Here is a 23,652-nt window from a genome sequence, read left to right as displayed (position 1 = left end):
GTGCGCGCTCACATCCTGTACGTTTACGTCAGCAGTGACGTCACCCGCCTTCCGATCCAATACGATGAAATCCCAGTAAGCGTCGCGCTCCCACTCGGTCGTGAATGGGGGCACTCCAACTCAAATCTCCCTCGTTTCTTCGCTCTCGTCACGCCGATCGCTTAGCCTCAATCTCCATTGCCACCGCCGGGCACCACAGCTAGCTCGCTAGCTCGTTAGCTCGTCCTCCAAGAAGAAACCGAAGAAAGAAAAAAAAAGCAAAGTCCAGCCTCGTGTCCGAACCGACGGACGCAGCTGCGAGTGCGAGCGTGAGCGTGTCCGGGAATGAGCAATGATGGCCGGCTGTGCAGCAGAGGAGAAAACCTTCCGACGGTTCTTGGAGCTCTTTCTCCGGGAGATGAACCCTCCTCTGCAGGACAGTGACCCCCTGCCCTCGCGCCCCTTGACGGACCTGCTGTGCGAAGACGAAGTGGAGGGAGAATGCCTCGATTTGTGTCTGCAACACCTCTACAAATAGTTAAGTCCATCTTTTTTTTTTCAACCTTTATTTTGCATGCTCGTGAGAAATGTGCTTAGTTCACGTACACACTTCAACACCCCCGCTAAACGCTCGATCGACCACGCTGGGCGTGTTAAAACCCCCCCACCTTAAAACCCACTTGCATATTTTTATTTTATTTCAGTCTTTCGTTACAGCTGTGCCGCAGAACTACCTGTAAAAAAAAAAATATCCCCGAATCCAAAGGTGAACCCCCGATTTTGCGTAACAGGCCGACGTCATCATTGCATAGGCGGGTGTGGGGGGGTTGAGGAAGACCATCGTCTTCTCCCAGGCTAAAAATAACCTCACTTGGTTCTGTTATTTGCCTCCATTTGTCAAATTCCAGACAGCAAAAATGCAGCAACACAAGACGTATTCAAGAGGATGATGCATTTCTTACATAATGAAGTGTGCAGTTGGAACTGGATTAAATGTGTCCGTGCGATTGTGTGTGTGTGAGTGAACAGACTTGGCAGAAATGGTAAAAAAAAGAAAAGAAAAGTGAGAAAATGAGATGCTGGCCTGGTTTGGAATCCAAAATAGGTGCAGAAAGGAGTACACTGGCAAGGAAAGCTCTCATCTAGGGCACCCGCGACACATTCTTGTCTGGAAAGAAGTATGATTGTAGTTTTTTTTTAAACATCACGTGGGCGTACGTAGGTGCTCTGAGGTACTCCGAGAGTACGCGTAAGTAGCGGCGCCGAAGCCAGGGGTTAATCGTACAGATATCGTGGGAAGAGGAGGTTGTTTTAGCAATTTCAGTGTCGGAGAATCGATTCCGCCGTCAATCGTAGAGCACACTGATAAACATCCAACGTGTTGTAAGAATACTTGACAATTTATCAAGTTGAGAAAAGTAACACCGCAGAGCGTCGGAGCGACGTGTGAAAGTGTTACATCATTTCCATGTTGACGGTTTTGGTGTTTTTAAGGGTGTCGGATGGAATTGGATGCCTGTTCAGCCTGGCGGAAATCCGGCCTAACTAGAGTTTTTGGAGAGAGTTAGCAGTCCTTCGCAAATAGTTAAATTTATATGGTTTTCAGGCTTTGACAGTCAATTTGGGGCCAATTATAAAACTATGCGAGTTCCCAGATCCGATCATGTGATTGGAATTCTGGCCCGATCATGTCATTGACAGAAGATTGGAATCAGGTTTTTAAAAATATATTTATTTTGGGTTATTGACAATGATAGACAATAGATCGCGGCCTGATTTCCCAGTCAAAATGGATTGGACGAATGGATTTGATAACTATCTGTCAATGGCAGTGAAGGATTTAAGGGCTTCAAACAATAATATAATCCTGAGATATATTGTGCAAAACATGTATACACTATTCTATATAGTATTTATATTTTCTAGGTATTCTATATATGTATATCTAGTATATTATAGTGTACTTTCCAAACAAAGAAAAAGTCCAGTGACCATATAAAAGTCAAGAAAATCGCAATCAAGAGAGATCAATTTATCACATTGGATTATTTCTTATATAAATGAAAATAATCCAGAGGCATTGAAAAAAATACTATATATTTATATTTATCCTAGTGATACAATCTTTGCTGAATAAAGCGAGTATAAAAGTCACTGACAGACAGAGATCTTTGTACAGGAATTATAACAACAAAGCCATATTAGAACTTTTACCATTCTCTCACAAATGCAATCTATGTGGTCTTTACTGACATGTTGGAAAAGACCACCTTGCAAAATTGCCCATTTTTCCAACATAATCCATTCTGCGCTCTTGTCTTGAGCTCAGTGAAAAATATCGCATTTGCATTTGGCTTGAACCGTTTTGCGGAAAAGCGAGAAAAGGTCACGACTTCCTTCCTGACAACTGATTGGTGATTGTGTTGAAGGCCAGAGGGAGACACCACCCTCTTTGCTTCCTCCAGGAACTTCCTGTTTCTGCACAAACACTGTGCTTTTATTTTATAACTGCACTTTCAATGAGGTCACCTGATATTTTAATGCAGAATAACAACATTGACAGGTGGATTTAACTCATTGATAATGATAAATGTCAAATTCATTGGCACTAGGATGCCTGGCAATGAATGGTCATGATTGCTGCTTGCCCTCCCAGTCCAAATTGGTTGGACGTATATTATCATCAAAGCTAGTGTTAAACAGATTGAGACACTTGCAAGAGTATAAAAGCTATTTGCTGATTTTTCGTGTTTTAGTGGTAATATAGCAATGTGTGGTTACACAAAGTCTGTTTACGGGGGAAACCCGAATGTCAGCGAGACCCCGAAAAGCAATTCTGGCCCAAGTTGCATCGGTCGTGCTGGACACGGCCCAGTCTGGCTTTTGAAAATGGCTTACCACCAAATTCCTCCAGTTTGCTGTGTAAGCGCAGTGGCTGGGAAATGTCACTCGTTCAATATCTTTTTTTTTTTGCTTGCTTTTTTTTTTGTTTGACCACATTTTTACCGTTTATCTGTAAAGTGCTTCCAAAGTGAACCAGGTGAAGGTAAGCCCTTATAAGGAACTCATTGACTGCCATTGACGGCGCTCGCCATCCCATCCATTTTGATCCATCCCACCTGGTAGGAGCGAATGCACCGATAATCATTCCAAACCAGTTTTGTAAAAAAAATGGCATAGGTCAATATTTTAAGAAGATTACAATATGTAGAACTCCAATTTTGGATCATGTCACCAATATTTAATATTGTGGTCTAGATTAGTGTGTGATGCCAAAGTATGTGAGCTTCATGGACTTCAGTTTATTTTAATTCTTTTGACCTATGAAGGGTTAAACTTACCGAGACGTGATAGAAATCAAGCGTTGTCGTGTCTGATTATCTATCAGGCATTCCTGAGACTCACTAGCAGTATGGCAAAAGCCACAAATTTTTTTTACATCGAAATGTCTACTCTGACACATCCTTGCAGTATGGACAATAGTTGTCATGGCAACAGCACAGGCGCCCTCACGGGGATTGTAATTATAGGTCAGATAAGTACCTGGGTAATGGCCTTGTATGTAAACTTCAATGTGAGCAACCAGTTGGACATTTGGCGCTTTGTCTTTTGCTTTTTTTAGTCTTCCTCAGTTATGAAATGAAACCAAATTGCTCTGTGGACTCTTAAATGGTACTAATACGATACCCATTGGACAAGTCAGTTTAATTCAAAGTTAGGAGTTGTGACTGAGATCATGTTTTTTGGAATTTTTCGCACTAGGGTCATCAGAAAATACATAACGTATTTTCTCGCATATCTGCTGTATTTGTTGCTCAAAAAATGTTGACTGTATCAAGGATACGGCTTATATGCACACAAATTAGACTTGACATGCACGAAATTGCAAGGTGACAAAGATGAAACGCCATAATGCAAGACATTACGGTCATTTATTTCAAAATAGAGAAAAGGTAAACTATTAAAATGCTTTATAAAATTTATTTTGACGTCTATGAATGAAATTCAAGAAAAAAAATAAAACATCTTGCATAAAGCGTAAAAATTATTAAAACCATGAATATGGAGGTGAAAATTGTGAATAAGGGGGGCTTCTTATACGAGAGAAATTGTCAAATTCAACCATTTTAGGTCATTTTAAGGGTGCGGCTTATATGCGAGAAAATACGGTAGATGCCATCATATTTTATCACAGTGGGTAGCACACTTTCTACTAAAAAAATCTGGTGTGTATCCAAATGCATTGCTCCGTTGCAGCGGCGAGAAATAGTGTGATTTATGCGAGTGTTACGCAAGATGTAGTAGTAAGTTGGAGAAAAATGAACACATTGAGGAGGTGGTAGTCGTTTTTTGCTTGTCACGTGTATTATAGTAGTTTCCAACTTTTATTGAGCCATAGAGTGCATTTAAAAAATCTTACGGTAAAATGCTGATCATCCTGCTTAGTTAAACACACCATCTTTTCTGACATGAGTGTATAGACAGATTACTGTATTTTATGCACTATAAGGTGCAGGTAAAAGACTGGTCGGCCGGCCGGCAGTGCGCTTTATATATGGATCGATATTGGTTCATCACTATATGAAATTCCGTTTAGCATAGCTCCATCTCGTTCAGCGGTACTCAAAACGTCAATCGCGATCTACCAGTCGGTCGCGTGGCAGTAAGGTGTCACCCACTTATTGAATCGTCTAAAATTTGATATGGGATTTGAGTTTACATACCACTTATAATCCGGTGCGCTTTATATATAAAACACATTTTAAGATAGGCCATCCATTGAAGGTGCGCCTTATAGTGCGGAAAATATGGTAAGTTTACTGTGGAATGTCACTTGTGGTAGTTTGTATGATTTTTATTATTTTAGTATGATGCATCTGTGAAGGTTTCTATGACAGGATTGCGTATTCCTCAATACTAGATTTTCCTAATGCAGATGTCAAGTTTTCAAAATAAAATCAAGCACTTTTGACTACACATTTTACAGCTAAAAGTAGAAAATGGTTGGAGTGCCACTGCTAAATACGCCAACATAGAATATTGTGAAATGGTCATAGTTCTTGCATGCTTTTCTTTTGAAGGCCTAACTTTGGCAGGATGTGATGTCGATGTTGCCCCGATTTGTTCGTAATTTCCATCAGTTGTTAGTCTTCCCATTTATTTCATTAGATTGGATGTCTCGCCCCATCAATGGATGGCAGCCAATGAGTTAAAAAAGCGGACTCCTCACAAAGATTGGATTGGAAGATTTTACGTCTTTCACAGCTGTTAAGACACGGGGGTTGAGCTGCCTTTTTCAACATACACACACACACACCCACGCATTTAAGGTTAGCGCGTGAGTGGGAAAAGTGCTACGGCGCTAATGAATGGCGACAGTGAACATCCGTGGCGTCATGACAACCGTCTTTCTGCCAAATTGGGGGCCTAGCCGCACTTAAGACGTCGTGCGGATCTGCTCAAGTTAATGCGATGATATCGAAAGGAGTGGGAGGAGCTAATTTTGACTAAAAAATCGAATGGAATTATTTTGAAAATTTCAGTCGTGACTAACTCTACTACTCTTCAGTGACTCAGTCCGATGTAGTACTAGTGGTATTTTTGCAAGACCTGGGACTCAGTATTCATTCATTGTCTTAACTAAGTTTAATGAATGTAACTGAATGTTAAGTGTCATCTGTGCATATAAAAGCCGTACCCTTGATTCAGTCGTCATTTTTTTTTGTTACAAATACGCATTATATGCCAGAAAATTCGGTAATACTTTGTCCCCGTTTCTGTTTTTTTTTTTGGAATGGAAGTTTGTTTTTCAACTATTTGGTTTATAAAGAAAAGTAGAACTATTTGGGCATAGTTTACACTTAAAGGACAACATTACACAGGCACGTCTTTTCTTGCCAAGGGGTTGCGTCCTATGTTTTAATCAGTGATTTTTTTACACGTTTGGAACAAAACGCCGCCATCGGGTGCGACAGATGGGGAGGCTGGCGACTCGGACCAAAGGTCTCCGACACAGTGGGACATTGTGTCTCATAGTAAGCACCTTTTTAAGCCCTGAGCTTTTTCATTTCCACACAGAGCCATTAGCCTCCCGCTTTTAGGACGCGGAATCCCGCGCGCTCCACCAATGTGCGTCACCGTGGCGGCGTTGATGCGGAACCCAGCTGGATTCCAACGACCAAGAGAAACAGAACGCTAATCGTAGCCGCCCGCTTATATCACGGCGAGCCGACCTCTTTTGGAGATGAACTCGTTTCACACCGGAGTTCGCGATGGCTCTTTAAAAACTTAAAATGACTGGTTTTCATCCAAAAATGAAGTGAGTCGGATTGAAAAGTGAAAGTCAACAGCGTAAGTTGTCCTTCTTTCACGCCGCCATCTGTTTGTCTGCCTGTTGGCTTTTCACTGTTTAATCAAGAGATTTCATCCCAGTCAGACGCCTCTCGTTCTCCAATTCGAGCCTTGCTAAAGTAACTTTTGCGGAGGGTTTAAAAAAAAAAAAAGTGGGTAACGGACCATGACAGTCATTCCCAATCAGCCTCGTCCCGAAATCGCGGCCACGGTTAAAGTGGGTTACCCTGCTTTATACTATTTTCTGGTATTTTCTGGGCTACTCTACTTTATACACACATCTTAATAGCAGTTGACCTACTTTAACCTCGCGCAGACTGGCCCAAGGGAAGTGGATATTTTAATCGTGCTTTGATGCAGGGATTCTCAAATGTGGACTTTTGAAAGAGACGGGAAGTTTATCGCCGTCAAGGGGACTAATAAGTTAATGACTCAAAGCATTTGTACTAATATACGATCATAATCATACATGGCAGGTGTCAAAGTTGGGACATCTGGCCGGCCACTTCACTTTGTCAATCAGTTAGTTTCATGCTAAATTTCAAATAAAGATTATTGACATACAGTGACATTTTTTATTCAGTGATAAGTGAGTTTTTTTTCATTAATAAGGTTCATATTTTTCATTTATTTATAAAATAAAGATGAAACCCTAAAAAAAGAAATATTTTTACTCTTACAATTAAAAGTTCAACTTGTTTTTCATTAATATAATATTATTTTCTGTTCGTTTATGATCAAAAAAGCATTTTTAAAAATAAAATAAAATGGAGTAGTTTGTGTGTTACACTTAATTTTAAAGTAAATAAAGTACTGTTTTCCTTTTTTTAAATGACAAAACTGATTAATACATAAAATGGCATTTTTTTCTTTTTTATGAATAAGATTAGAAATAAAAACCTGATTTTTTTTCACTTTTTAAACCCAAAAATATATTTCTTTAAATCTAAAAATGTAAAAACTAAAACTGACAATGCTTCTTTCCCACCGATTCTTTTTTAATCTATCTATCATTAAAAATAGAATATTTCCTGATTTTCCTTTTTAATAATAAAAAAAACCAAAATATTACAAATTTAACACTTTCCCTTTTTTCATATATTACATAAAAAAGAAAAGAAAAATACAAGCGAATAATTGCTATTAAGAGGCTCAAAAGGAGGATTTGGCCAAATTAGAATGTGATATCAGATGTGGTCTTGTTTGAGATGCATGTGTTGCATACCTGTCAACCTCTGCCGATAACTGCCCTTATAAATGATTATGATTCCCCTTACAAACCCCCCAAAAAACATTACAAACACCGTACGTCGTACGGTGTTTGTAATGTTTTTTGGGGGGTTTGTAAGGGGAATCATAATCATTTATAAGGGCAGTTATCGGCAGAGGTTGACAGGTATGGTGTTGTGGTATTGAGGAAGTTTTGTACACCGCCTCGGCCGGTTTCCCAGGCTATCCTTGGCTATCCGAGGCTATCCTTTTGACTTTAGTGGCAGGAGTAATCCCTTAATAAGAGCGTCTCGCTGGGATTAGCACCGAGGGCGACTGGAGTTCCTGCGACGGAGTCGTGGGAAATTGGCCAGGGCACGCTCTGTACTACTTTCCCATTCAGGCGGGTCTTTGCCGCCATCTTTTAGGGATCCTTGAGCATTTTGGGAATTCTCAGTGGAAATCAGAGATGGATTGAAAAATGTCTTCGATTGCTTTTTGCTAAATGATAGTTTGAAGGCTGGAATTTGACTGTCGAGTCACTGGGGAGGGATTTACCATGATATTGTCTGGACTTGTAAAAGTGGGTGACGGAAATATGCAAGTGGTTGTGGTGTGTTTGAATGTTGAGCTAACACACTGGTGTTAAAGTGGTGGCCCGGGGCCACATTTGGCCCGCTAAGTCATTTTGTGTGGCGAGCCAACGGAAATCGTGTGTTGACTTCATGTTTTTTGCTAAAAATCAAATAAAGATTATTGACATGTAGAGAATATTTACCATTTTGCTTTAATTGAAAAAGCTTTTTTTTTAGTTTCTAAAAGTTGCTAGTTGTTTAAAAAAATGAACAAAATGGAATGTTTTTGTTTTCCCCTTATTCTTTAAATTTCTTAGAATGTATTTACTCATTCATTTTATAAAATGAAAAACATGATTAAAATATTATTAAGGCAATAATTAATGTTTTCCAATTTTAGAAAAAGATTGAAGGTCATAAAAAAGCTTAAATCTAAAAAACTAAAACTAAATATCCTAAAAAAAATAATAATACTGAGAATGCTTTCTCTTTTCCCTTTTATTTTTTTAAATGTCAATATTTACAATCTTTGCTCTTTGCCTTTTTAATTAAACCACAAAAAAGTAAATACTTGCTGTTTTCCCAATTCAACTAAAAAAATGTAATAAATCCAAAAATCTCAAATCCAAGCACATTTTAGTGGCTTAAAAAGATGATTTGGACAACTTTTAATACCTAGAAAAATTTCCCAATTTGACTAAAAATGTAATAAATCAAAAAATCTCAAATCCAAGCACATTTTAGTGGCTTAAAAAGATGATTTGGACAACTTTTAATACCAGAAAAATCTGTCTCTATATTAGTCGGAAAAAGTTTGACACCCCTGATCTAACAGATAGGAATTTATTACATTTAGTCTATTATATAATAATTATATTTTTTTTCAGAAGAGGTATTTGGTTGCTTAAGTGCTAAACGGAATCTGCAGTCACACCATTTTTCTTGCACTTCCTTCCTTTTTGTGTGTCTAAAGGAGGCACCATCATTAATTCCAACTCTGGAGAGTAGACCTCATTTTTGGCAACACAGTGACCTTCCCAAAAAATAAGGGGGGGGGGGGGATACAAGGACTGCTAAAAGACGGAAGAAAGGACGAGATGTCCTTTTTTCCCCCAGTCAGGACAATGCGTCTTTACAGTCCTGATTTAAAGGATGAGTCATGCTTTTTGTGGCAGGGAGGTGAGCAGAATACAAAGCAGCCTCGGCTTGTCTTCTACTTTGACATTCAACCGGAGAACATCTCTTAAGATCAATTTAAATCTATTTCGGTTATTGATTGTGGATGTAGCAAACATCATTTGAGGTTTTTTCATTTTTTTTAAATGAAAAAGGAAATCTGGTAACCCATTATGCCATAGATTATATCATAAAAAGGTGTTTCTTTGGGATATTTTTACTTTGGATTTCGGGGCTCACAACACAAATAAGTAGCGTGAAAAAGACCCCATTGGCAACAATTGATATCCAGTTAATTTCAGTTGGCAAATATGGGCGTCGCTAATGGCCGTCAAGCAGTAAAGAAAAGGCCAAATAATACGTTGTGCGTAGGACCGAAAACCCGACATTTAAGCCACGCCAGCGAGGTTAGATGGGAGCTATTCTGAGCTGACTTCTCCGCAAGGATTACATAAGATGCTTACACTTGTGTGGAGAGGGGCTTCTTCAACTTTTTAGGCCCAGGGACCCCTCAGTTAGCCAGAAGAATCTTTCCCAGGGCGCTTGAGTATTTATAAGCGCCGCATCATTTAGTTGGGTTTACTTTATACCAGTATGTTTATTTTCCTACTCTTAAACCCCCAGTTTTGCACCTTGCTGCAGTACACAGTGACAAAAAGCTTATGTATTTTGTCATAACTAATAGATGTATGAAGTCAGTCTTTTTTTGTTTAGCATAAAAGTTCAATGACAGTTTTCAAGCTTTCAGTTATATTCATTAGGGATGTCCTGATGCTGATTTTCTTCACATCCGATCAGGCTTTTTTTTTTTAAGATACTGATACAGATACCGAAAGTTATAGAAAAAAATAATGTAGCCCGTAAATGAGAAATCCTATTTTATTGAATTGAATTGAAGGCTTTTTTTGTCATTATACGTATAGTATAATAAGTAAGTATAATGAGATTTAAAGCTTCATCATGAAGTGCACAAATAACAGCAACAAACAAATATTAAATAAATAATCAATAAATGAATAAGTAGTCGACGACATAAATAAGTAGTCAACATTTAAGTAGTCGACAACATAAGTAGTCGACAACATAAGTAGTCGACAACATTAATAAGTAGTCAACATTTAAGTAGTCGTCAACATTTAAGTAGTCGTCAACATTTAAGTAGTCGTCAACATTTAAGTAGTCGTCAACATTTAAGTAGTCAACATTTAAGTAGTTGACAACATAAGTAGTCGACAACATAAATAAGTAGTCAACATTATCAGTAGTCAACATTATAAGTAGTCAACATTATAAGTAGTCAATATTATAAGTAGTCGACAACATAAATAAGTAGTCAACATTATAAGTAGTCAACATTATAAGTAGTCAACATTATAAGTAGTCAACATTATAAGTAGTCAACATTATAAGTAGTCAACATTATAAGTAGTCAACATTATAAATAAGTAGTCAACATTATAAGTAGTCAACATTATAAGTAGTCAACATTATAAGTAGTCAATATTATAAGTAGTCGACAGGATACATAAGTAGTCAAAGTTCTTTATTTAAAAAAAACTAAATTCACGAAAATTAGATTATACATCAAAACTGAAACACAGATATGAAATAATATATATATATATATTTTTGCAGTATTTAGCTCGTTGCAGACTGGTTGTGAATGTAAGTTCATTCGCGCCCTTCTAGTCAAAATGGATTGGACGCCTACCGGCGTGAATGGTATTGAAAGATAAGCGACAAAAATGCAGCCAGCACGAGGAAAGCGGACAGAACCGCGTGAGGGCCGTCGTGGGTTCTGCGCTACATGTGAGTGTTACATCAGCAGCAAACATCCAGAGGTGCACCTAAAAATAGAACTCCTGAGAGAGAAAAATAGGGGGGGGGGGGCAAGGCAAGGGGAGGGGCTTTTTAGTTAACATGGCTAACCTGCACCTGACATTAAACAGGATCAGCCGTTCTACAGTTTTGGTCTTGTTTGGTCGTGTACAGGCAGGCATTAGCTAGCCGATCAATATCGGGATAATTCGATTTGTCAAACGAGGATTTTATTTGGGCTAATCAAGCCATTATTTTTGTTGATGATTCATAATTCACAAAATAACTTAACAGTTATTTAAAAAAAAAAGTAAAAAAATAAAACTGAGTGACTTTCTAGGTTGAATAACTCCTCCCACAAAGCATTTTGATTATGAAAGGCAAATTTAGCACATTATATAGATGTATATTAGAATTTAAATATGATTGTCTCCATTATGCAATATTCATAATTTGCATCCTTAAATATTACTGTCTTTTAGATTAAGGCCATTTTTACTCTGTGTATTAAAGTTGCTAACATATTTTTTTCCTCACTATATAACCTAAACAAAGCAGATGATAGGCGTTTTACACCATTTGATTTTTGAATTGAATTGAATGCTTTTATTGTCATTTTTCAATTATAATGAGATTTAAAGCTTCACCACGTACAGCAATGTCACATTTATTCAAACCACCATTTTTTGAAGCCTCAAAGACTACTAAATATGAAAATATAGAAATGAAGAATCGCTCGGAAACGCTCTCGTTCTGGCTCCTCTTCCAAATTCGTGGGCGTCCTTCGCCGTTAGCGTCTGACGGCGAGCCGCCAAAGCAGCGCCCGGCTTGCGTGCGTCTGCGAAGCCACGAATCCATCTCCGTCCGCCGACATCCTTCTTCAGGAAGCCGCCGTTGTAAAAGCAAATTATGTAACGCCGCCTCTAGAGAATAGCGTGTCCTCTCAACCCTGCGCCTGCCGAGCGCACACAAACGAAAAAAAAGCGTTTTTTTTTGCGGGGTTCGCTTTGCCCGAGTTTTGATTGATCGCAGAACACGGTTGAGGGTCTGTCTGTGTTACCGTGGCAACAACCTTGATGCTCCGTTGCAGGGTAAAATCGAGAGGAAAAAAAAAAGAGAAAAGCGTGACCGCCGCATACATGAGTCATCGCCGAACACGTACTGGCGGCCTCCTGGATGCGGCGCAAAGCATCATTTTGTTTAGTCAGTATGCTTGCAGGTGCCGTTTATGGGGAAAGACCACCGGGCCAATTGGATTGGACGTGTATGGCTGTCAATGGGGATGGATCACGGTGGTTCATTGTTTAGTCTCGCTTGTGTGGGGAGTTAAAGCCGCTTCTTTTTTACCCGCCTACGCGCCGCATGACTTGACTGTGATGCGGATGCTCTCATTGGTGCCTGGACCAATCGGAGCTTCTCGCTTCAGCAGCCGCCCCCTCCATCGAAGGGGGGGGGGGGCTTGTTATGAATGGATGTTCAGATTTTTTTTTTTCTTCCCCTTGAATCGTGACTTTCCTTCCCAGTAGAACAAGGGTGTCAAACATCCTCCTCTTTTTGAGCCTCTAATGTTCTCCTGTATTCTAGATTTCTTTTTTTATGAGCAAAAAAAGGGGAACAACACATTCAATCTTTTTATAATTTGAATGTTTTTTTATTTGAATTCAAAAGTGAAAATCAGTAAATAATCATTCATATTTAGTCATTTTGCTGAACCACTTAACCTCGCCTGGGTCAGGATAAACAGCAAATATTGTTTAATTTATCTATGTACATTGAAAATAAAAGCAGAAAAGAGGAGGATTTTTCATTGTTATTTATTTTTGTACATTTTATTAAAAATATATATATATATTTAGAGCATTAAAGTTGCAAAATGAATTTAAAGAAAGGTAAAGATGTTAACAGTGTGTTCTTAACTCCACAGTAACTGCCCGTGCTCGCTGGCGGCGGCCTTGGCGAGGGCCACGTCTGACAGCATCCTGCAGACCGACCTGACCATTCACCACCTCATTAAGAGCCGCGAAGACGGAGTGGGACCTTTACCACGTGAGTCCAATCTTTGTCAACTTAACAGAACCAAAATGTTAGGTTAGTTTAGGTTAGAACTGTATTTCATCTCGTATTCGGGAAATTTTTTGGTTGCAGTAGCAAGACAGACACAAGACACACAAGACATTGTAGACCTAGGTAAAAAACTAAATACCAAAATGCAATAAAAAGACAGAAAAGCAGCAAAAACACAAAACGAGCAAGAGCGAACGGAGCTACCGCTACCGGCTGCCAATTGAGAGGCGCCATCTTGGTTGCGCTAGCAAAAACGGATACAGACTCAAGAAAAAGATGTTGTAGAGTTGGATAAAGCTGCAACCACACACAGGAAGTCTTCCACAAGTCATCTGCAGACTGTGACCGAGGTTGAAAAATATGCAGAGTCACTCTTCCAAACTTATCCGCACAGTCCCTCAGTAGTCTGGAGCTAAAGAATCAACAGAAGCAGAGTAGAACCCCTCGACTCCGTTTCCGGCCTGGTAAGCGCTGACAGCTCTTCCATCGTATCGGGGAGGGATCTCACTTTCCCCATAATAATAGATGGAATGGTTGGTCTGAAGTGTCACTTCTTCTCCCGGCACTTTTGTCCAGCTCCAGATTTCCAGCGGCATTGATTGGTTGGTCCTTCTGCTACTTATTGTTCACAGCTAATCCCATGTGTGTGACAGCGTAGGCATGGCTGAATGGTTCCAAAAAAGAAGTAGCAGAAAGAAGCCAGGCTAACAGAACAAAGAAAGTTGTAAAAACATTAAAGTAAAAAGTATAAAGTACAAAGTAAAGTCATAAGGAATGTATTAGGAAATATTAAAATGTCATTAAAAAGATAGAAAGACTGTAAAACACGAAAAACAAATGAGTGGACGGAGCTACTGCCACCGGCTGTTGCCTAACGGCGCCATCTTGGAGAAAAAAAACTGTTTCTAGGACTGAGCCCTGAGGGACACCAGAGTAGTCGTTTTGTCACTTATCTCAGCTTCACCCCTCATGGTATGTTTTTTACGTGTACAGGCCAGGAGGCGGAGTCTGGCTGGCCTTAAGCAGTTGAACGAGGAGTAGCAAGTTGGATGAGTGATTTCTATATAAAAATACATTTTAAAAAACTTGCCAAAGAAGTCAAAAGTTGACCTCTTTAGCTCCAGCTCCATCTGAATTCCCTCTGACCGTCCGTTTCACCTGCTGTGCGCATTAATAGGTCGCCCTTCTGGCTCTTAACTTGAAACTTCTCCATCGCCCCCTCACCGTAAAAGTAAAACAGCTCCCGCCGGGGCTTTGACTTTCACAAGTGTGTCACTCGCAGTGGAAACGGGGGCTTTGCTAAATTGGAAATGTGGCGCTTACTTTTCTGAAAATACTCTTGCTCTTCTCCATTTGATAATTCAAGTTAAAAAAAAAATGATTTTTTGGGGGATCTGAAATGCTAAGCATAGTCTAGAAAAAATATTTTGAGTGGTTAGGCCATGGGCTTCACAGTTCTGGGGTCGAGGGTTCGATCCTCACCGTGATGAGTTTGCCAGGTACTCGGGTTTGCATTTTCCTGCCATTGATGGCGTGAGATCTTGCTTTATGTTGGATTTTTTTTTTTAATTTGGCCAGAAATGATGGACTGTCCTTTATTCTTCTTTCCTCTGGTTAATTTGTCGCAGAGATCGAAGCGATGAGGTTGGCGCGACTTATCTTCAAGCGACTTTTCGAGACGTGCAACGCGTGGACCAAGGATCTGCCCTACCGCCGCCGCCCGCAGCCCTACTACGAGACTTCCATCCACGCCATCAAGAACATGAGGCGCAAGATGGAGGACAGACACCTCATCATCCCTGACTTCAACACGCTCTTTAACATTCAGGTAGCGGCGAGAACGCATTTCCTAAAGCGCCGCCATTTGGCCTAAATAGCTATTTTTGCCATTGACAGAGCTAGATGTCCAATTTATTTCAATGAATGTTAAGTCAATGGCACCCATATACAGTGGTACCTCGAGATACAAGCTTAATTCGTTGCGGGACTGAGCTCGTATGTCGATTTTCTTGTAACTCAAACGAACGTTTCCCATAGAAATGAACTAAAAACAAATTAATTTGTTACAACCCTCTGAAAAAACACCCAAAACAGGATATTGGATTGGAAAAACATTTTTATTTGTTCTAATTCGCCATCTATTAACAAAGTAACAAATAACTAGTGGTTTAATAGTACTAAAATGTGTTTAATAGTACTAAAATTAGACGGATTTTGCGGAAGGGAGAGATTTTTTGCACGGCAACGCGCTCGTAACATAACATAACCAAATTTAAATGAACTTGGATTACGATGCAGACACACTCAAAAATAAGTTTAATCAAACCTTACACTAAAGTTGATTCTAATTTTGTTTTAAATGTTTATACCTTTCTTCGGTTGGCTCTATTTGCCCCGCCTCCACCCTGACTTTCAGATGCAACCTATCGAGGGTTGTTTGCTTTTGCATTCCCTTCAAAATATTCCCAAAATGATGCACACAAATGTTCTCACAAAAATATAACAACTAGGATTTTGTCCATTAGGATCAGGAAGAACAGGCATTCTTCGCCGTGTTCGACGGCCACGGTGGCGTGGACGCCGCCATCTACGCCGCCAACCATCTCCACGTCAACCTGGCGCGCCAGGATTCGCTATCCCAAGACCCCGGCGAGGCCCTGCGTCGCGCCTTCAAAATCACCGACGAGCATTTCGTCAAGAAAGCGTCGCGTGAGGTGAGCGTCCTGAGAAATGGCTTCGAGCGAGCGCGAGTTGGCACGTGACTTTGCGCCGTCTCTCCGGAAGAACCTGCGCTGCGGTACGACGGGCGTGGTGACGTTCCTCCGGGGCCGGACGTTGCACGTGGCCTGGCTGGGGGACTCCCAAGTCATATTGGTCCGCCGGGGTGAAGTGGTGGAGCTGATGAAACCGCACAAACCGGACAGAGAGGTCAGTAGATTTTTTTTTGTCACGGCAACAAGGGCCGTTACTAGGTTACCGTAATGAATCGACAACTTTTTTGGTGGTCGATAGGTCATTAGGAGACATTTTTGAAAAGAAATACAATGGTACTTTGGTATTTATTTGCGTTGAAAAATAAATGGGGAAAGAGTAAGCATTCTCCGTTTTATTTATTTATTTTTCAGATTTTTGGGGGGAATTTTAAGAATATATTTTGGGATAATTATGGGGAAAAAGTTCAATTTTAATCATTTGTTTTTTATTTAAAAAGAAAAGGCAGGAAATACATTTTAATTAATAATATTATAATAATATGATACTATAATACCGTAATGAATCGACAACTTTTTTGGTGGTTGATAGGTCATTAGGAGACATTACATTTTGTCCAAATCCTCTTTTTGATCCTCACAAGAGCAAATAATGTCTTGTACTACTGATTTTTGAAATTTATTTATACTTTTAAATAATAATAATAAAAAAAGGGAAAGATATTAAAAATATATTTTTATCTTTTTGTGATATATTTGATTTACAAAAGAAATACATTGGTACTTTGGTATTTATTTGCGTTGAAAAATAAATGGGGAAAGAGTAAGCATTCTCCGTTTTATTTATTTTTCAGATTTTTTTTGTTGAATTTTAAGAATATATTTTGGGATAATTTTGGGGGAAAAGTTTGTTGTTGATTTAAAAAGAAAAAGCAGGAAATACATTTTAATAAATATATTTTATTTGATTTAAAAAAAAGTGGAAGACAGGAAATATTTCATTTTCATTATTTTTATTTAGTTTTCCATTTAAGAAAATATTTTTTTAAATAGGTGGATTAGTGGATGAGTGGTTAGCCTCACAGTTCTGTGGTCTTGGGTTTGATGCCGGGTCGGTCCTCGAGCTTTGCGTGGGTTTTTATCTCTTTGTGCCCTGCGATTGGCTGGCCACCAATTCAGGGTGTCCCCCGCCTGGTGCTCTGAGCCGTCTGGGATAGGCTACAGCACCCCCTGAAGCACCCTGAATGAATTAGTGTTTTTTTTAATTAAAGAAATAACTGAAAAAAATGGGGTCCAAAATCCACTGGACGTCTCATGCTGTCAATGGCAGGTCGAGGAGTTTCATGTTTACAAGTCTTAGCCAATAAAAAGACCATAGCTACAATATAGATTGTTTTTATTTTTATTAATCTGATTATTTATTTACCAAAGGCACCCTCCAGTAGTTGCATTCTAACAAGTGTGTCAGCCAACCAGTGTGACCACCAACCCCGTTCTCCCCTAAATGTTCATACGAATGTGTACAGGATGAGAAACAAAGAATTGAAGCTCTGGGAGGCTGCGTCATCTGGTTCGGGACGTGGAGGGTTAACGGGAGTCTTTCGGTATCCAGAGCCATAGGTAACGTGCCCCCCTCTGCCGCCCAACCGCAATTGTAACCGTTTTCCGTGGTGGCAAAATGGATTATTATTATTTTTTTTCCTCCCTCCAGGTGATTCTGAGCACAAGCCGTACATTTGCGGGGACGCCGACCACGCCGCCTTCCCGCTGGACGGCTCGGAAGACTACCTGCTCCTGGCCTGCGACGGCTTCTGGGACACGGTGAGTCCGGATGAGGCGGTACGCGTGGTGAGCGACCACCTCCAGGAGAACGCCGGCGACACGGCCATGGTGGCGCACAAGCTGGTGGCCTCGGCCCGCGACGCCGGCTCCAGCGACAACATCACCGTCATCGCCGTGTTCTTGCGGGACCCTCGGAGCCCGGCGGCGCCCGCCGAGGAGGACGAGGACGAGGGCCCGGCCAAGGCGGAGCCGGAAGAGGAGCCCGCAGAGGAGGCGGGGGAGGAAGCGGAACAGGAAGAAGAAGAAGAGGAGGCGGGCCGGGCCGAGCGTGGGGGCGAGGCGGGCAGCGCGGCGGACAATGGGGGGAAAAGCCGCGGCGGCTGGCCCCTGCAGCAGTGCTCGGCCCCCGCCGACCTGGCCTACGAAGACCGCACGGAATCCTTCACGGACAGGACCAGCCTAAGCCTAACGGGACCCGCGCTCGGGGGCCGCATCCCTTCCTTCCTAGAGAAACGCCTGTCCGGGCGCAGGTCCCGCCGCACTTTCACGGACCCGCCGGGGCCCCGGACCGCCTCGCCGTTCGGCCGATACCTGGGGCCGAGCCGCCCGTCCGCCGGGCCGAGGCGGCTGCGCCGATTCGCCGGGTCGTTCGGCGCGCCGCCCCTCCGCGCCTCCCCTAGGCCGGAGGTGGCCCTGCCCCGGCTGCCCCGCGACACCGCCATCTGATGGCGCCGCCGCGGCAAACGCCCGGCCGCCCTCGCCCCGTATAACTTCCGCCGACCCGACACATTTTTGGGGGCGGTTTCTTTTCAAATAGTTTAGATAGTTGTGGCCCCCTGCGTTCGTGAACGTGACGATTGACTGGTCCTGTCTGTCCCCCCAAAAACGAAGAAAAAAAAGTAAATGTCAGCCAGCCCGCCAAACACAAGCTTTGCTCCAAAGTATACCACATCATCTCCAAAGCTACAATGTCAACACACATTGGCGTTGCTCGCTCCGAGGAGAAAACCTCACATTTTTGTTGCGCTTCTTTCAAAAAAATCACCCGACAAACGGCGCCCACGCCGACGTCAAATTTGGGTTGTTTTTTTTATTTTTTTGGGCTCCGCCGCCACCGACCTCTCCGGTTCCACCGGCGACCCAAACCATTATCCACCCGTAGCTCGTCTACAGATAAGAGCACTTAAACGGCAGATTACGGGAGATTAGTGGTCACTTACCTGATTAAGTGCGGTATCGTTCTCTGCCCCGGGCGGATTTAGTTTTTTTTTTGAGAGAGGACAATAGGCCGTTTTGGCTATGCACGTTGACGTCGACATTGTTGGAAGCCAAAACGCACTCCTTGAAAGCTACAGAACACGTGCCTTCTGTTAAAGCCTTCTTTCCTCAAAAACGTCACCGTTTAGTCCGGATCGTTATCGTATTTGTGCCACTTTTCCCACAAAATGTCTTCTTAAACTTCTGAATCAAGCAAGCATGGGCGGCCCTTAGCGGCGAAGGGCCAAAAGTTGGTAGCCTGCCACTCCGAGGTTGACGAAACCATACCTGTCAACCTCTGCCGATAACTGCCCTTATAAATGATTATGATTCCCCTTACAAACCCCCCAAAAACCTTACAAACACCGTACGAGTCGTACGACTCGTACGGTGTTTGTAAGGTTTTTGGGGGGTTTGTAAGGGGAATCATAATCATTTATAAGGGCAGTTATCGGCAGAGGTTGACAGGTATGCGAAACAGATAACAAAATCAGGGCGGAGCTAAATTTAGACACTCGCTTTTGAGTTTAAAGTCATTGTTTTGACCGTTTATTCATCTAATGATGTCCGCCGTGCACCACTTTGCGCGAAAGCAGCCATTTCTGGCAAATTGAATTTGGCAGGCTCTCTGCGTAATGTTTAGTGACTGCATGAGCGCCACCCGTCTGTTAAAGACGGTCACCGTGACGTACGTTAAAAACCACTAATAACCGTCATTAGTCTGCAGATTTCTGCAATTGGCTTTCAGGCACATTTTTTGCCGAGCAGGTTTCACAGCTCGGCAAAATCTTGCCCATTTTTGTTCACCTTTCTGTAACGAGCACCGGACGAATCACAATATCGCACTCGTTTTGTGAACGGAATATCATCGGTAGTGGGTAGGCTTTTATTTGAAAAGTCACGACGCACCTTACAATAGTGACTCCTTTGAAATTCGAATGGGTTTTGAATTCACCCTTTAAAAATCTAAATTCAAACTGTTCGAGCAATAAATCAAAGTTGGATTCCGAGGAATTTCGACCCAGAAAACAAGCAGCGCTGAATTAAATGGGTCCAAAATACCATCCAAAGTATTTTGTCCTTGCTACCGTTATGGTCATATTTCAGGAATAGCCACATTTTCTTTGCCAGTCAACCATTTAACACAAAGTATTTGTTGTTTCATCAATAGGCAATTAATTTCATAAATTGCAAATTATTTTTTTTACAGCTATGATAGAAACAAATCGACATGGCAATAATTCTGATTTGTTTTGACAGAATTTCAGGTTTGTCTCGATATGATTTTGGGGACTTGGCTCATCTTGCTTTGCGAGCTCAACCACAACTGAGGTACAGTCATCATTTTTTCAGTTTCTAAGTTTCACCGCAAACAAAAACTAGTAACGATCTCATGCCATCTGGATAGAACTCAGCCCAGCGTTGCTCTCAAATATGCTTCATTGTCAAGTACGAAAACGGCTGCCACAATTGGAACTAAAGCTCTATTTAGACCAGCGTTTACATGTCAGATTTCTATAAACTAACAAAACCAAGCAAGCTCACTATTGTTCTCAGTGACTAATCTCATATCTTTTTGATTGCGTGCATAAGAGCCATTCATCAATCTGCACTGTGTCCACTTAATGTACACAGAAAAGCTTTTTTTCTCTGTAAGCAATAAAGTGTTGGGGGGGTGGGATTTATTAGCCTTTTTGGGGGTTTTGTCCGCTGGACAAAACCTTAAAACCACGTGCAGGTTAAGTTTAAACAAAGTATTCAAGTAAAATAATCAGTACTTGTATGATGTGTGTTCCTCTAGTATATACAGTAAATAAATACATGTACTGTAACTGGTAACTATCATGTATATAAAGACAAGAACAACTCTACAGTGGCTCGTCTTTTATATTTTAAGGACACACGAATCAATGACATCCCACGCTTTCTGCACACATCCTCCGGTGTGCTGGTGTCATAGACGTGCTTATGTAATGTGAAAAGAGTCTATTGTTGCCAGACATCATTTACAGTGTCTGCATAGGGACGGGGGTTCTACACAATATGCGTTGTTAAATTAAAATCTGGTTAAAAAATGATTTTATATTTAAGTACATGGGGTTAGACTATTCCGTAGGACAATAGTTTTGACAATTTTTGTTAGAATGACCTCCAATTTTTACAGCTTGTGTAGAAATGTTTCAAGTTTTTGTGTGTAACATTTGGCATTTCTATCTTTTCAGGTAAAGGAATGTCATTCACTTCAAAAGAAAAGGCAGTTTGCATGTAAGTGTATACTTGGACTCACTCACCAAAGACAGTGCAGGGTGCGTTCAAAAATGAGTAGTCAAGACTTTCCAATAATGACAAAGTGTTGTCACTGCATGGTGTAGAGGTTTGCTCACCTGACTGCCGTGTGGGCAAGCAGGGTTCGAAACCCGGTGGCCGTTGACTTGCGACAGACTGGTGGATGAACCATTTTGCCATTAAAAAAAGACTAGGTCTTTTCCTTCACTGTGGTCCATTGGCAAAGACAATGGGTTGAAATTTAAGGTGGACACAAGTTCCAATCAGGAGTGAGTTCAATTCCACTCTTTGCAATTCTCAAATTGTTTATTGAGGTAATGAAAAGGATGAATATAACTTCCAATCACATCATTTCAGAAGTCACTGTGGTCTAGTGGCAAAGACAATGGGTTGAAATTTAAGCTGGACACAAGTTCCAATCAGGAGTGAGTTCAATTCCACTCTTTGCAATTCTCAAATTGTTTATTGAGGTAATGAAAAGGATGAATATAACTTCCAATCACATCCTTTCAGAAGTCACTGTGGTCTAGTGGCAAAGACAATGGGTTGAAATTTAAGGTGGACACAAGTTCAAATCAGGAGTGAGTTCAATTCCACTCTTTGCAATTCTCAAATTGTTTATTGAGGTAATGAAAAGGATGATTATAACTTCCATTCACATCCTTTCAGAAGTCACTGTGGTCTAGTGGCAAAGACAATGGGTTGAAATTTAAGGTGGACACAAGTTCAAATCAGGAGTGAGTTCAAGTCCACTCTTTGCAATTCTCAAATTGTTTATTTGGTAATGAAAAGGATAAATATAACTTCCAATCATGTATAGGCGGGCCGCCTCGTGGTGCAGTGGGTTAGTCACCTGCCTGCGACGTGGGTGTCGAGGGTTCACGTCCCGGTGTCGACGACTGCATGGCGTCGGCAGTCGGCCGAAGGCCGACTGTCGAACGCCACCAGGAACCCCCCTCCCCCAACTGTCTTCCGGTCAGCCGAAGGCTGACCGGAACAAATTGTTTTGCTGAAAAAAATGACTAAGTGTTTATTTTAATGAAAAAAGGATTACTCATTTACTGAACTACATAGTGTCGTGATCAGTCAAACGACACCGGGATTCGAACCCCAGTCTCCCACACGGGAGTCAGATCCACTAAATTGAGTTCTGACCCATTGTCCTTGCCACTGGACCACAGTGACTTCTGAAATGATGTGATTGGAAATTATATTTATCATTTTCATTACCTCAATAAACAATTTGAGAATTGCAAAGAGTGGAATTGAACTCACTCCAGATTTGAACTTGAGTCCACCTGAAGTTCTGAAGCTCCTGATTGCCACCTCAAGTTCTGACCCAATGTTTTTGCCACTGGACCACAGCAACAACTAGAAGGAGAAGAATCAGAAGTCAGAAATTAGAATTCAGTTTTGTGTAAAGTTACATTAAACGTATGTTTGAGTGTCTGTATATATTAATCCAAGTTAATTTAAATTTGTTTGTTCCGTTTACGAGTGCGTTGTCGTGGAAAAAACCTTTAAGAAAAAAAGCCTTACTACACTATGTCGTTTTTTGAAGAAAAAAAGCCTTACTATACACTGTTGTTTTTTTAAGAATAAAGCCTTACTTTACTATGTCGTTTTTAAGAAAAAAGCCTTACTATACACTGTCGTTTCCCACATGGGAGTCAGGTGAACAAACCTCTAGGCCATGAAGAAGCCACACTTTACTTTGTCATTATTGGAAGGTCTTGACTACAAATATATAGAAACAACTAAGGGAAAATGTTTCCCAACTGGGATTCAAACCCCAGCCTCCCACATCCATGCCAGGTGAACGAACCTCTAGGCCACAAATTTGGCCACACTTTACTTTGTCATTATTGGAAAGTCTAGACTACACGTACGCCTGGGAATATACCAGGTGCTGTAAGTAAGCTCTTACGTTACCAGGAGGAATTAGCTCAGTAGTTAGAGTGTCAGCCTCACACCTCAGATGTCCTCAGTTCAAATCCTGGCATTGGAATATTAGGTGCTGTAAATTCTTAAGTTACAGAGGGGACTTACTTTTAAAGTGCCCAGGACAGCAGAGATGTGAGGCTGATGCTCTAACTACTGAGCTAATTCTCCTTGGTAACATAAGTGCTTACTTACAACACCTGTTATTCCCAGGCAGTCTCCCATCCAAGTACAAACCAGGCCCGACCCTGCTTAGTTTAAAAGATCAGACGTGATGCTGCATAGTCCTCGGAAGAGTGTTAGAAGAGCAAGTGTGGAAACCCACATTCCAGCCCTTTTCTTGAATTTTTTGGTACCTAGTCCTAATTTTTGAAGGCACACTGCACTGTGTTCGGTGACTGAGTCCAACCAAGCATTTGGTTACACACAAAATGCCTTTTCTTTTGAAGTAAATGGCTTTTCTTAACCTGAAAAGATAGAAATGCCAAATGTTACACTCAAAA

At 41.1% G+C, this 23,652-nt stretch overlaps 1 protein-coding gene across 1 annotated transcript; it reads left to right on the top strand.

The window, feature by feature from the left end:
* Positions 1-50: 50 nt before the first annotated feature.
* On the top strand, positions 51-20,793 carry ppm1e (protein phosphatase, Mg2+/Mn2+ dependent, 1E). Its single transcript, XM_077592015.1, has 8 exons — positions 51-516; positions 13,033-13,154; positions 14,801-15,000; positions 15,698-15,886; positions 15,957-16,100; positions 17,410-17,503; positions 17,595-19,194; positions 19,383-20,793. The coding sequence occupies exons 1-7, from the start codon at positions 332-334 to the stop codon at positions 18,389-18,391; spliced, it is 1,731 nt and encodes a 576-aa protein (XP_077448141.1). The 5' UTR covers positions 51-331; the 3' UTR covers positions 18,392-19,194; positions 19,383-20,793.
* The last annotated feature ends 2,859 nt before the right edge of the window (positions 20,794-23,652 follow it).

The sequence above is a fragment of the Stigmatopora argus genome, chromosome 22, assembly GCF_051989625.1.
Source record: "Stigmatopora argus isolate UIUO_Sarg chromosome 22, RoL_Sarg_1.0, whole genome shotgun sequence".
NCBI lineage: Eukaryota > Metazoa > Chordata > Actinopteri > Syngnathiformes > Syngnathidae > Stigmatopora > Stigmatopora argus.
Note: the sequence above shows the minus strand (reverse complement) of the source record. Positions and strands in the feature narration are given on the sequence as shown.